Here is a 15,333-nt window from a genome sequence, read left to right on the forward strand (position 1 = left end):
CTTTCTTTCTTTCTTTGCATTTCAGCTTATTAAATGCATTTGAATTAAGCCTTTTTTCTTTTTTGCACTGTTTTGCATTTGTTTGTGCATTTCAGTTAAGCTTTTGAAGCATTCACACGCATATTCCGCAGGAAATGCAATTTTTCTAGTTGTAACTGATATCCAAAATAATCAATATTGAATCGAATCGAAATCGAATCGACTTGCAAGCTTGTGAATCGAAATCGAAATCGAATTGTGAAATTTGTCTCAATACCCAGCCCTATTTATTAGTACTTATAAATCACAAATTAGTGTCTAATTCTGCAAGGATGACCATATTCAACATCCCATAATCCACACAATACCTAAACGTAACAAATACCTCACAAACTACTGCACTCTCAAAAATGCTGGGTTGTTTTAACCCAATTTTGGGTCAAATATTGACAAACCCAGCCATTGGGTTAAATTTTTAAATTACGTTTTTAACCCAATTTTTGAGTTTGTTCCATGTTTGACCCAAAATTGGGTTAAAACAACCCAGCTTTTTTTAGTAGTTTGTAAGGTATTTGTTAAGTTTAGGTAATTAGGAGTTTATTGAGGTGAAAATCATAGTAAATATTGAGAATTGGACCCTAAAGTGTGATCAAACTTTTTTTTAATCCTTACAAGAAAAAAGGCCGCTGAAAACGTGGGAATCTGACACAGCATATAATGAACCTCATTTTGCATAGAAAGATGCCAAGAAAAGACTGGCGATGACTTGAGTACATGAGGTGCATCGCTCTAGAGTAACGTCACAACCCGGAAGAATAATGTGCCAGTTTCCCTGAGAATTTCCCATTTTTATTATTATTAGTGGTGCTTGCAAAGCAACACTATTGTTATCCTCCATACTTATTAGTGTGAATGCTTCAAGCATTCACACTCTTGAAATCCAAATCTTTCTTATTATTAGTGTGAATGCTTCAAGCATTCACACTCTTGAAATCCAAATCTTTCTTATTATTATTATTCCGTATTCTTCCGTACGTTTTTCGGTCGCTTTCTTCTCCTCTCTACTTTGTGCTACAAAAACCATTCAAGTATCAAAATGTGCAGCTTTTCAAGGACATGTGTGCTATTACTTTTCTTTTTTATAACCTTTATAATTTTTAAATTATTAAACTTTTTGTGCATATTTTTTAACATGGAAGTCAATGGAGAATTCTTCAAATTCTGTTTTATGCTCCTTCTGCTTTCAAAGCCTACAACTTCTGCATACTTTCAGCTATTTCTGTCATTTAAACTTTAAAATGTTGAGAAATTTGTAAGCTATTAAAGTTGTATTCAACTTTTTGATATCTATTATACTTTTTTCACAATCTCTACTTTAGTCTCATGATGTTTTTCAACCCGTTTCTGAAATTATAATGGGAGTGAATGAGAGAGACTGTTCAGAGCTAGAGCACGTGCTAGAGTGAGCCAGCTTGAAACCTAATGCTAAAAAATAATTTTTAAATCGCTGGCCTGGCCACAATTTTCACTCTTTGGGCATAAAATTATACTTGAAACGTAGGTATTTTTGTTGTGGTTCCTCTCATGTGTTTAGTAAATCCCTGGGACTTATAGTTTTTTCACTGTGTCCTTCCAAAAGACAAGAGTGACAGACATTCCTCCATTGACAGCAATTATAAATTCAGGTCAAACTTTTGTGATCAGAGCAATACAAACCAGTTTTTTAACTTGCCAAAGTGGTCCCTTTTTTTAACTCTATCCACAAAAAAAATACATCACATCGTTCACAAAGGCCTTGTCTCGCTCACGGTCAGGTCATTTCGCCAATACAACCTATAGTTTTGTCTCTATTGAGGTTTGTTCGAGGCCAAGTATCAGCAATTTTGGCCTCTGTCTTAATAGGAAAGCTGATTGCACAGGTGATGCTGATTAGCAAAGATCAAAGGGAGACACACATAACTGGTCCTGTGTTCTGATTGGTGGACAGTCACTCAGCTCTTTTCTGAAGGATACTACAAGTTTTTGTTGCATTTATGCCTCTACTTCTCCTGTTCTCCCTCTCTCTTCCCTCCTCTTCTCCTCCTCCAATCCTCTACTCCTCCTGTCCTCCTATTCCACCCTCCTTTCATAATCTCTTCTCCTTTCTACTCTTCCTTTTATCCTCTTCTATCCATCTGCCTGTCTTAACTATTTGACTTTCTGTGTCCAAATGATCTATCTATCTATGTATAGACTATGTATGTATCTATCTGTCTATCTATCTATCTATCTATCTATCTATCTATCTATCTATCTATCTATCTAACTAATCCATCTATATTTCTAACTAATCTTTCTTTCTTTCTTTCTTTCTTTCTTTCTTTCTTTCTTTCTTTCTTTCTTTCTTTCTTTCTTTCTTTCTTTCTTTCTTTCTTTCTTTCTAATCCATCTTTCTTTCTTTCTTTCTTTCTTTCTTTCTAATAATCCATCCATCTATCTATCTATCTATCTATCTATCTAATCCATCTTTCTTTCTAACTAACTAATCCTTTCTTTCTTACTAATTCTTTCTTTCTTTCTTTCTTTCAAATCCATCTTTTTTTCTAACTAATTCTTTCTTTCTTTCTTTCTTTCTTTCTTTCTTTCTTTCTTTCTATCCATCTTTCTTTCTAACTAACTAATCCTTTCTTTCTTTCTCTCTCACTAATCCTTTCTTTCTTTCTCACTAATCCTTTATTTCTTTCTTTCATTCTTTCAAATCCATCTTTCTTTCTAACTAATCCTTTCTTTCTTTCTTTCTTTCTTTCTTTCTTTCTTTCTTTCTTTCTTTCTTTCTTTCTTTCTTTCTTTCTTTCTTTCTTTCTTTCTTTCTAATAATCTATCTATCTATCTATCTATCTATCTATCTATCTATCTATCTATCTATCTATCTATCTATCTATCTATCTATCTATCTATCTATCTATCTATCTACCCCCTGTCTTTCTCTACCTTTCTTTTTTGTACTCCTTTACTTCTCTACCTCTGTCTCTTTCTCTACCCCTATATTTCTTTACCTCTGTGTCTACATCTCTACCTCTCTTTACCTCTCTAAGTAAACTTCTAGTTTTCTACAATTTTTTGGACCTTGTTTTGCATTTCAGCTTATTAAATGCATTTGAATTAAGCTTTTTTCATTTTTGCTCTGTTTTGCTGTTGTTTGAACTGCAATATTTTGCATTTGTTTAAGCATTTAAGTTAAGCTTTTGAAGCATTCACACGCATATTCCGCAGGAAATGCAATTTTTCTAGTTATTATTCCGTATTCTTCCGTACGTTTTTCGGTCGCTTTCTTCTCCTCTCTACTTTGTGCTACAAAAACCATTCAAGTATCAAAATGTGCAGCTTTTCAAGGACATGTGTGCTATTACTTTTCTTTTTTATAACCTTTATAATTTTTAAATTATTAAACTTTTTGTGCATATTTTTTAACATGGAAGTCAATGGAGAATTCTTCAAATTCTGTTTTATGCTCCGTCTGCTTTCAAAGCCTACAACTTCTGCATACTTTCAGCTATTTCTGTCATTTAAACTTTAAAATGTTGAGAAATTTGTAAGCTATTAAAGTTGTATTCAACTTTTTGATATCTATTATACTTTTTTCACAATCTCTACTTTAGTCTCATGATGTTTTTCAAGCCGTTTCTGAAATTATAATGGGAGTGAATGAGAGAGACTGTTCAGAGCTAGAGCACGTGCTAGAGTGAGCCAGCTTGAAACCTAATGCTAAAAAATAATTTTTAAATCGCTGGCCTGGCCACAATTTTCACTCTTTGGGCATAAAATTATACTTGAAACGTAGGTATTTTTGTTGTGGTTCCTCTCATGTGTTTAGTAAATCCCTGGGACTTATAGTTTTTTCACTGTGTCCTTCCAAAGGACAAGAGTGACAGACATTCCTCCATTGGCAGCAATTATAAATTCAGGTCAAACTTTTGTGATTAGAGCAATACAAACCAGTTTTTTAACTTGCCAAAGTGGTCCCTTTTTTTAACTCTATCCACAAAAAAAATACATCACATCGTTCACAAAGGCCTTGTCTCGCTCACGGTCAGGTCATTTCGCCAATACAACCTATAGTTTTGTCTCTATTGAGGTTTGTTCGAGGCCAAGTATCAGCAATTTTGGCCTCTGTCTAAATAGGAAAGCTGATTGCACAGGTGATGCTGATTAGCAAAGATCAAAGGGAGACACACATAACTGGTCCTGTGTTCTGATTGGTGGACAGTCACTCAGCTCTTTTCTGAAGGATACTACAAGTTTTTGTTGCATTTATGCCTCTACTTCTCCTGTTCTCCCTCTCTCTTCCCTCCTCTTCTCCTCCTCCAATCCTCTACTCCTCCTGTCCTCCTATTCTACCCTCCTTTCATAATCTCTTCTCCTTTCTACTCTTCCTTTTATCCTCTTCTATCCATCTGCCTGTCTTAACTATTTGACTTTCTGTGTCCAAATGATCTATCTATCTATGTATAGACTATGTATGTATCTATCTGTGTATCTATCTGTGTATCTATCTATCTATCTATCTATCTATCTATCTATCTATCTATCTAACCATCTATATTTCTAACTAATCTATCTTTCTTTCTTTCTAGATAATCTATCTTTCTTTCTAACTATACTATCTTTCTTTCTAAATAATCTTTTCTTTCTTTCTAACTATACTATCTGTCTTTCTTTGTAACCAATATATCTTTCCTTCTTTCTTTCTAACTAATCCTTTCTTTATTTCTAACTAATCCTTTCTTTCTTTTTTCATCCTTTCAAATCCATCTTTCTTTCTAACTAATTCTTTCTTTCTTTCTTTCTTTCTTTCTTTTAAATTCATATTTCTTTCTTACTAATCATTGCTTTCTTTCTTTCTTTCATCTATCTATCATCTATTTTTCTTTCTTTCTTTCTTTTTTCTTTATTTCTAATAATCTATCTATCTATCTATCTATCTATCTATCTATCTATCTATCTATCTATCTATCTATCTTTCTTTCTTTCTTTCTTTCTTTCTACCTAATCTTTCTTTCTTTCTTTCTTTCTTTCTTTCTTTCTTTCAAATTCATATTTCTTTCTTACTAATCCTTTCTTTCTTTCTTTCTTTCAAATCCATATTTCTTTCTAACTAATCTTTCTTTCTTTTTATCTTTCTTTCTTTCTTTCTTTTTCTTTATTTTGAATAATCTATCTATCTATCTATCTATCTATCTATCTATCTATCTATCTATCTATCTATCTATCTTTCTTTCTACCTAATCCATCTTTCTTTCTTCCTTTCTACCTAATCCTTCTTTCTTTCTTTCTTTCTTTCTTTCTTTCTTTCTTTCTTTCTTTCTTTCTTTCTTTCTTTCTTTCTTTCTTTCTTTCTTTCTTTCTTTCTACCTAATTCATCTTTCTTTCTTTCTTTCTTTCTTTCTTTCTACCTAATCCATCTTTCTTTCTTTCTTTCTTTCTTTCTTTCTTTCTAATAATATCTATCTATCTATCTATCTATCTATCTATCTATCTATCTATCTATCTATCTATCTATCTTTCTTTCTACCTAATCCATCTTTCTTTCTTCCTTTCTACCTAATCCTTCTTTCTTTCTTTCTTTCTTTCTTTCTTTCTTTCTTTCTTTCTTTCTTTCTTTCTTTCTTTCTTTCTTTCTTTCTACCTAATTCATCTTTCTTTCTTTCTTTCTTTCTTTCTTTCTACCTAATCCATCTTTCTTTCTTTCTTTCTTTCTTTCTTTCTTTCTAATAATCCATTCATCCATCCATCTATCTATCTATCTATCTATCTATCTATCTATCTATCTATCTATCAAATCCATCTTTCTTTCTAACTAACTAATCCTTTCTTTCTCACTAATTCTTTCTTTCTTTCTTTCTTTCAAATCCATCTTTCTTTCTAACTAATTCTTTCTTTCTTTCTAATCCATATTTCTTTCTTTCTTTCTAACTAACTAATCCTTTCTTTCTTTCTCTCTCACTAATCCTTTCTTTCTCACTAATCCTTTCTTTCTTTCTTTCTTTCTTTTAAATCCATTTTTCTTTCTAACTAATTCTTTTCTTTCTTTCTTTCTTTCTTTCTTTCTTTCTTTCTTTCTTTCTTTCTTTCTTTCTTTCTTTCTTTCTTTCTTTCTACCTACCCCCTGTCTTTCTCTACCTTTCTTTTTTGTACTCCTTTACTTCTCTACCTCTGTCTCTTTCTCTACCCCTATATTTCTTTACCTCTGTGTCTACATCTCTACCTCTCTTTACCTCTCTAAGTAAACTTGTAGTTTTCTACAATTTTTGGATCTTGTTTTGCATTTCAGCTTATTAAATGCATTTGAATTAAGCTTTTTTTTCTTTTTTGCTCTGTTTTGCTGTTGTTTGAACTGCAATATTTTTTTTTTTAAGCATTTCAGTTCAGCTTTTGAAGCATTCACACGCATATTCCGCAGGAAATGCAATTTTTCTAGTTATTCTTATTTTTATTATTCCGGACACTTCTTCGGCGCGCTACTCCTCCCGCAGCTTTCGTCACAGACCCATGAGAGTGGTGTCAAATCGACCGGCTCGTTTAGGAGAGGTGTGCTATGACTTTTCTAAGAGATCGGATGTACGATGTTCGCACAGCGGACGAAAAAGAGGCCAAAAAAAGGCCCATTGACTTACATTGAAAAATTTTCAAAAATTCAAATCCCAACTGTCACTTTCTCACAGACACAAAAGGGCCTGACAGCCCTGCTGTCAGGCAGACGTCTCTCTCTCCCTAGGAGGATTTAATTTATCAAGCAGCCAATGAGTAATGGCCTAAAATCTTCATAGCCACACCATAGCAACCAGTTACAGCATCCTAGCAACCGTGGGCAATAGGCACGAGGCCGCAGGCCTCGTGCCATACTAAATAACTCTATAAAAACTCTATAAAAACTCATTTTAGAGACTAAATAGTAATCATCTGTTAAAAAATACACGCCGACATCACAGACCCCTGATTGAGGCGTCAAATTTTGCGGATTATTGAGGAGAGGTGTGCTGTGACTTTTCGTAGCGATCGGGGGTACGGTGTTCGCCCCAGGGGCAAATCATTGGGTAAAAAAGTCCCATAGACTTTTAGTGTTTTTCCTACTATGGTAAATTGCATAGGGATTTTGTATTGAACATAGCTCTGGATCACAGTGTCATAGAGACAAGGGGGCGGGCTCATTTTACTCAGACGACCAATCAGTCTCTCAGCATCATTGTGAAGCTATTAAGCCACGCCCTAGCAACCATTTAGAGCACCTTAGCAACAACTCCCATAGACTTCCATTAAAAGAGATCAAAGGGATATCTCAGGATATAAGTGTCATAGAAACATGAGGGTGGGCTCGTTTGACTTGGGCCAGCAAACAGCCAATCATGAATCACCTCAACAATTTCTGGCCATGCCCTAGCAACCATTGTAGAGCACCTTAGCAACCAAAATCCAAAGAGGGATATCTTCCATTCTGAATGTCATAGAGGCATGGGACTTGGTTTTATATCATTCATACTGACAAGCAGCCTTTGGAGTTTCATGATTGGCAGCTACCAAGCCACTCCCTAGCAACCAAACAGAGTACCCTAGCAACCATTTTGCAAGACTTTATCTCTGCATTAAAACATCGTATAGAGATGGGGGTTGGTTTATACATTCACATTGACTTTGGAGCTTCATGATTGGCAGCTGCCAAGCCAGTCCCTAACAACCAAACAGAGTACCCTAGCAACCATTTTGTAAGACCTACATCTCTGTATCAAAACATCGTATAGAGATGGGGGTTGGCTCTTTTTACTCATGCTAGCAAACATGACTTGCTACATGCTACACATGCTAGCAGTGAATAGCTACATGCTAATATTGATTAGCTAAGTGCTAAATCATGCCATGAATGTTATAAAAACTCTATAGTAACCATATGTGAACACTACCAACCACCTAGTAACACCATAGCAACCACCCAGAATACCATAGCAACCACCTAGCAACACCCTAGCAACCACCAAGAATACCCTAGCAACCACCTAGCAACACCCTAGCAACCACACAGAACACCCTAGCAACCGCCTAGCAACACCCTAGCAACCAACCAGAACACCTAGCAACACCCTAGCAACCACCCAGAACACCCTAGCAACCACCTACCAATACCCTAGCAACCATCTATAACACCCTAGCAACCACCCAGAACACCCTAGCAACCGCCTAGCAACACCCTGGCAACCGTATAGAACACCCTAGCAACCAAATAGCAACACCCTAGCAACCACCCAGAACACCCTAGCAACCACCTAGCAACACCCTGGCAACCATCTATAACACCCTAGCAACCACCTAGAACACCTTAGCAACCACCTAGCAACACCCTAGCAACCACTCAGAACACCCTAGCAACCACCTAGCAACACCATAGCAACCACCCAGAACACCCTAGCAACACCCTAGCAACCACACAGAACACCCTAGCAACCACCTAGCAACACCCTAGCAACCACCCAGAACACCCTAGCAACCGAGCGAGCTTTTTGCCACTGCAAGCACCACTTCACATTTTCCTCTGGAAATGTACATTCTAGTTATTATTATTATTATTATTTTTCCAGTTTAGGTTGTTGAACAAAAAATAGACAAGTACGAAATCGTATAGCAGTGCCGTTAAAGGGATAGTTCACTTAGAAATTAATTTTTGATATGTTTTAGTTTACCTCAAGGGCATCCAAGATGTAGGGGTCTTTGTTTCCACAGTATTTTCAATTTTGATATTTTTAGGTCAAACCGTTTGTGTCTGTCAGTCATATAATGCAGGTCTATGGTCACCACCTCAAAGAGCATGAACAGAGAAGTCCAAATTAAACATGATTTAATGACTCGTAAATGTAAGTACACATTGATGGCCTAAGACACGAAACGAGCGGTTTGTGTGAGAAAACGAACAGTATTTATATCGTTTTTACCTCTTGTAATCACAGCCACGTCCAACTGATCTGACGGCACGGGCGCTTCAGTCTGCGCAAGCGCCGGAAGTGATCTCTCGCGCAGTTGCGTAAAAAAAAAAAAAATCAACGTTGTCTGTTGATGTTTTGAAATTGTCTTCCATTGCGATTTCCTGTTTATCTAAATATGTTTAGATCTTTACAGTGAAAGGTAACACTTCCCAAATCTCTGTAAACAATGAGTGACGTACAGGTGCGCGAGATCACTTGTGCAGACCGAAGCGCCCTCGCCCTCAGATGACTTGGACATGACCGTGATTACACGAGGTAAAAACGAGGTTTTCTCACACAAACCGCTCGTTTCGTGTCTTAGGCCATCAATGTGTACTTACATTTACAAGTCATTAAGGCCGTGTGTCCACCATCCAGCTGAAAACGCCAGACGCTCTGCTGAAGACGTCGTGCTTTGGGCGCTTGAGAGCGTTTTGGCAGTGTAGCGTTTTTCCGTTGAGACGTTTCGTTGCTATGATACAGAATATCCGCAGCACAGTTTACTTGTAACTGATTTCGCAGATAATTTGTTTCATACTAAAAATGTATTTTTCATCCATTTTGTTCGGTTTAGCTCTGCCAGCTGATGCCGTTGTAAAGAAAAAATGTTGTGACAGTTGGTCAGTGTGGTTTAGCCCCGCCCCTCCTCCACTGCGATTGGACGGCTGGGTAAGAAGTGACAGTGATGAGCGCTGCGTTTTATCCAAAGTTGAACATTTTTAAACTCTCGGCGACCAGTAAAAAAACGGCGGACCCTCGGCACTTCAGCGTGAAAAAAACGCTCAGCGCCTCGTTACGCTCATGGCGTTTAAAAAACGCGCCGCTTCCATTAAAAACAGTTAAAAACATACGCCAGGACACAGCTTAAATCATGTTTAATTTGGACTTCTCTGTGCATGCTCTTTGAGGTGGTGACCATAGACCTCCATTATATGACTGCCAGACAAGAACGGTTTGACCGAAAAATATCAAAATTGAAAATACTGTTGAAACAAAGACACCTACATCTTGGATGCGCTTGAGGTAAGATAAAACATACCAAAAATTAATTTCAAAGTGAACTATAACTTTACTCATAAATTGAGAAACCCCATTATAAAACCCCATAGGAAAATCTTGAAGGAATTAGTCTTCCAGGTTTTGATGCCACGACTGCAGCCCTCTATTCCCACACAACTACTTGTGTCATAAACGGAAAGAAATACCTGTCACTTAAGAGGATTAGCACGGTTCCCTCACTGCTTGTTCTTATTATTGTTTTGTTTTCATTCGATGTCCTAATGGCTGTGTTTCTGTGCTGTGTCAGTCCTCAGCTCATATGTTATGCTGCAGAATTACAGGATCACGGTCCATATTTGGCAAAGCGCTCTAATGATGTGCTGCATCTGTTCTGCTTTCTTCGGTTTTCCTGGATTAACACTGATGTTGCCACTCTGTCTGTGTTGTAAATCTGAGAGACACTGCTATTTACAATGACTGGGGGAAAGATGGGAGAAGTGATACAGTTCTTTCAGGAAATGATGTCATAAACACCCATGTCATCCATCATGAGAGATCAGCTTTCCAAAAACCATTTAGCTATATAGCAGATTCTATTCAAAGTGTTTCTTAGCTTACAGTATGAAATTTCACTATCATGATTATTTGAAAATCGAGTTGGTGTGTGCAGACGTGTTTGGTTACAGGTAAACGTTAACAGACATACCGACTCAAATCCCTGATGTGTTGATGGTATTACAACCTCTGCGAACAACACGTAGTTTCGGAGGCTGTCATGGCCTTGGCATTGACCAATGAACTCACATACTAACAATTTTGCCCCTTTTTTTCACGTTGATGTGCCAACATTGTGCTATAAGAGGTAAAGGGTTGAGATTTCAGAACCAAATGTCTATTGATCACCCCCTCATCAGGACTCCAGACTAACTTTTCCACTGGTTGAACTGGTGCTACCAACTTTCTCAGTTGGTCGCACCAGCGTTTGATTTAGTCGCACTTTTTGTTTTCTTTGCTACATGCCATGGGATTAATCAATGCATGCTGATGAATAGCGGTTTTAATGGACCAAAGCTAGCAAAGGTTTTCTGGGTTGCAGCATAAATACCTGTAATATATTAATTATCTTTGCTAAATTTCTGGATTTTCATGGATTTTGGACAGTAATTTTAATTTGTAATTTAATTATAATCCATCCATCCATCTACATTTGAATCACCGTCCGTCCGTCCGTCTATCTATCTTTCTGAGGTATTTTCGTTTTTATATGCCTTAATTCGTGAATTCGTGTGCAAACTTAAGCGTGTGACGTTTACGTTCGTCAATAAATAAACTGCACTTGTCTTGCGGAAGAACACTGTAGCCGGAGCTACTTCTGTCCATTAAAGAGTTAGTTCACCCAAAAATGAAAATTCTGTCAGTATTTACTCACTAGGGTTGGGTATCGTTTGAATTTGAACGATTCTGATTCCGATTCCGATTTGTTGTTTCGATTCCGGTTCCTAACGATTCTCGATTCCGATTCTAACCTTGCTAACCAACGGTCTTTCTGAAGGAAATAATCCTTTCTGAAGGAAATACTCCTTCTGTAAAAATACTCCTTTTGTCACAAATTTTGCATTTTGCCGAGATTTCGTTATTTTTAGAAAAGTGAAGCCACACTTTGGACCGCCGACGTAATGTACTCATGTTCGACTCGCGTGGTTATGCCTACACTTCCGGTAGACGTTTCTTCGTTAGTGTTGTTCAGCGGTTTCTTCTTCCGGTCGGCGGACTGTGAATATCGAAACTAGGAATCGAAATTTTAACTTTTGAACGATTCCGGGAAAAACGAAAAGTTAGTACCGGTTCCAATCGATACTCGATTCTCGATACCCAACCCTATTACTCACCCTCATGTTGTTCCAACCCCGTAAGACCTTCGTTCATCTTCGCAACACAAATTAAGATATTTAAGATATTAAGATCACTCCTGCATACTAGTCCATAGGCTTCTTGAGGGAATGACACTTGCTGGCCTCGAAAAGTCATCAAAGACATCGTTAAAATAGTCCAAGTGACTACAGGGGCTCAATCTTAAGTTTATCAAACGACGAGAACACTTTTTGTGCGCAAAAAAACAACAAAAATAACGACTTTATTTCAACTATTCACTTCCTCCTCTATGGGCCTCTAGTCAGTTAACGTAGTGTGATTGCGTAAAGCTACGTCACACGAAGGCTCACTATTGGCCGACGCTGGTCATGTGTGTAATGCGTGTGACGTACAATAACAGAAGCTTACGCTATTAAACTAGTAACCTGACTCGAGGCAGCGGGAGAAATAAACCAATAGTTGAAATAAAGTCGTTATTTTTGTTGTTTTTGCGCACAAAAAGTGTTCTCGTCGTTTGATAAAGTTAAGATTGAGCCGCTGTAGTCACTTGGACTATTTTAACGATGTCTTTAATGACTTTTCGAGGCCAGCAAGAGTCATTCCCTCAAGAAGCCTATGGACTAGTATGCAGGAGCGATCTTAATATCTTAAATATCTTAATTTGTGTTCCGAAGATGAACGAAGGTCTTACGGGGTTGAACAACATGAGGGAGAGTAAATACTGACAGAATTTTCATTTTTGGGTGAACTATCCCTTTAATGTCTATGGCGAGTCACGCAGACACTGGGCAACTCCGCATCCGAGTCGACCCCGAGATAAAATAGTCCGAATATAAACACTTATCATAGGCGTACCGTAGTGATTCAGGATTAGTCAAAAACACGGTTTGGAAAACCTATTTATGATGTAGCCTACTCGTTCATGTTGAACATATGTCACGGACTGCAGCAGCGGATACAGCGGCGTTCTGTTGCGCGAGCGTCGCTTCCACTCGCACATATGCGACCACATAAAATTTTAACTAGCGCATTCTCAAAAAACGGTCGTCTGGAACTCTGCCCCTCATCCATATTTTGGATCATCGGCATTTGGCTTTTACAGCAATAACAGGAATGTAAATATTTCAAAAACTCACATCTGTTAAATAAGTGGTGTAATGTGGACTTAATCGTGCGTCTGTTATGTCATGCACATGGACATGCCTGGAAATGCGCACACACACACACACACACACACAAATCTAGTGTTTATGTAGTAGCCTTTTTTAGGCAGATGTTAAAGTAAGGGTGTTGCTTTTGTTTTGTTCTGTGGTGGTGAGATGTTTCCTAATGACCCGCTGCTTTGAACGTTAAAAATATCCACTGTATAGACACTAGAAAAACACACTTGATTTTAACACAAGGATATACAGAGAAATTCACTATACTTCCCTTGTATAATATCATATAATATCTTAGTGTATAGTTCTGTTTAGTTTATATTCTTAGTGTAAAGTTGTCTCAACTTCAGTGCCACGTTACGGACTCTTTCTTTGATATTGTTTGCTTTTCTTTAGTTCCTGTTTTGGTTTCCCTGATTACTGATTATGTCCTAATTTGTTTCTATGGTTACTTATGATTTGCACCTGTTTCTCATTATATTTGGCTTGTATACTGTATATACTCCCTGTTACGTTCAATCCCTTATGGGTTTTCGTTTATGATTAATACGGTTAGCGTTAAGTATTTTGGATGATAATAAAGACTGTCTACTTGAATCTCTCGTCTTTGTGTGAACTAACCACAGTAGCGTTTCAGGCCACATTCACAAAATAATTTAAGGAATTAAAATATTAATGATTTATTTTTATATAAATATACATTTTAAAACAAATCAATAAAGATATGTTGCTATTGAAATAGCAGGGGTTCCCAAACTCTAGTAGTACGTTTTATCTCAAATTATTACTTTCGTAAATTAAAAATGTATTGTAAAATAAAATAAAAATATATATTTCATAGTAATGAATATTGAATGAGTATTTAATATAATAATAGTAATACTAGTAATAATAATAATAATCATTTCATTTTACAGAACAACAATACAATTACAATACTAATATTTATATAATAATATTATCTTAATTTCTTTGCATTCAAAAGTTAAACCATAGTGCTTTTATATTGGAGGAAAACAACAGGAAGGCCTTAGCACTTCTCTTTCGGTTCAAAACAACAGGTTTTATATAGGATTCTCAAATTGAATTTGGGAAGATGGTTGGCAAATTTTCAAATGCACTTTATAAGTGAGCCAAATTGATTTGATTCGAGACACTGAAAAGATTGTGTGACAAAATGCTTCACAACTCAAATTGCATGTTTTTTTTTCATACACATGCACAAACAGAGTAATGCACAGGCAATGGAAAAATCAGTGAGAGAGAGATGGAGAGGTGGAAGAACATGTGTATGTAAATGTGTGTAGTCTTACCCGAGTGTGTGTACGTATGTGCATTTTAAGGCCGTCGTTCTTGCTGAAGGCCTTGTCACAGTATGGGCACTGATACGGCCGCTCACCTGAAGACAGACAGCAGACTTTCAGAAAACAACTCACTGATAGACATCCAAACACATCTGCTTAATGGGAACAAACAAATAAATAATTATTAGGGAGAAAATAAGATACATATTTTACTTCACACTGATGTATAATACAACAGCAAAATGTTATAAGAGCATCAAAGAGTCAATTCTACATCCTCCATGAAGTAATTACTCTACCATGTGACCAAATTTCAAGATATTACAATTTCAAAGCACTTTGGCGCAGACATGGCCCTGTTAACAAGACACCATTGACTGCTGCTGACGACAGTAAGGGGATGCCGCGTTTCCATTACGCTTCAAATTCCGCAAATTGAAATTGCAAATCGAAAATATTAAACGGCCAATGGAAACACGGCAGGTTTGCAAAAACTCCCATATATCACAAAAAAAAAAAAAAAAAACGCTCATATGTGGTTTTTCAGGCAATTTCGAAAAAGGAATATTTTTTTTCAAAACTGTAATGGAAACATTTACAGATAACGTAAAAGTCGATCATTCTTTAAAGGCGGCGCGCCATGTTTGAACAGAAGATCCGACAGAGTTCTTTGTTGAACTCTAGGGGTGTAACGATTAGGGTTGGGTATCGTTTGAATTTGAACGATTCTGATTCCGATTCCTTGTTTCGATTCCAGTTCCCAACGATTCTCGATTACGATTCTTTTAAGAGGCAGGGTCAAAAAAGTTTAGCTAACCTTGCTAACCAACGGCCTTTCTGAAGGAAATACTCCTTCTGTCACAAATACTCCTTTTGTCACAAATTTTGCATTTTGCCGAGATTTCGTTATTTTTAGAAAAGTGAAGCCACACTTTGGACCGCCGACGTAAGCTACTCATGTTCGACTCGCGCGCCAACACTTACTCAACACAACAACACTGCCAACACTTCCGGTAGACGCTTCTTCGTTGG

At 36.9% G+C, this 15,333-nt stretch overlaps 1 protein-coding gene across 1 annotated transcript in view; it reads right to left on the reverse strand.

The window, feature by feature from the left end:
• The window catches only part of prdm5 (PR domain containing 5), a 131,224-nt gene that overhangs the window by 22,673 nt on the left and 93,218 nt on the right, over positions 1-15,333 (reverse strand). The window contains exon 14 of the mRNA XM_039651352.2: positions 14,311-14,396. Coding sequence (XP_039507286.1) covers positions 14,311-14,396 — 86 coding nt within the window. The remainder of the gene's footprint in view (positions 1-14,310; positions 14,397-15,333) is intronic.

The sequence above is a fragment of the Pimephales promelas genome, chromosome 20, assembly GCF_988280905.1.
Source record: "Pimephales promelas chromosome 20, fPimPro1.hap1.1, whole genome shotgun sequence".
Classification (NCBI taxonomy): Eukaryota; Metazoa; Chordata; class Actinopteri; order Cypriniformes; family Leuciscidae; genus Pimephales; species Pimephales promelas.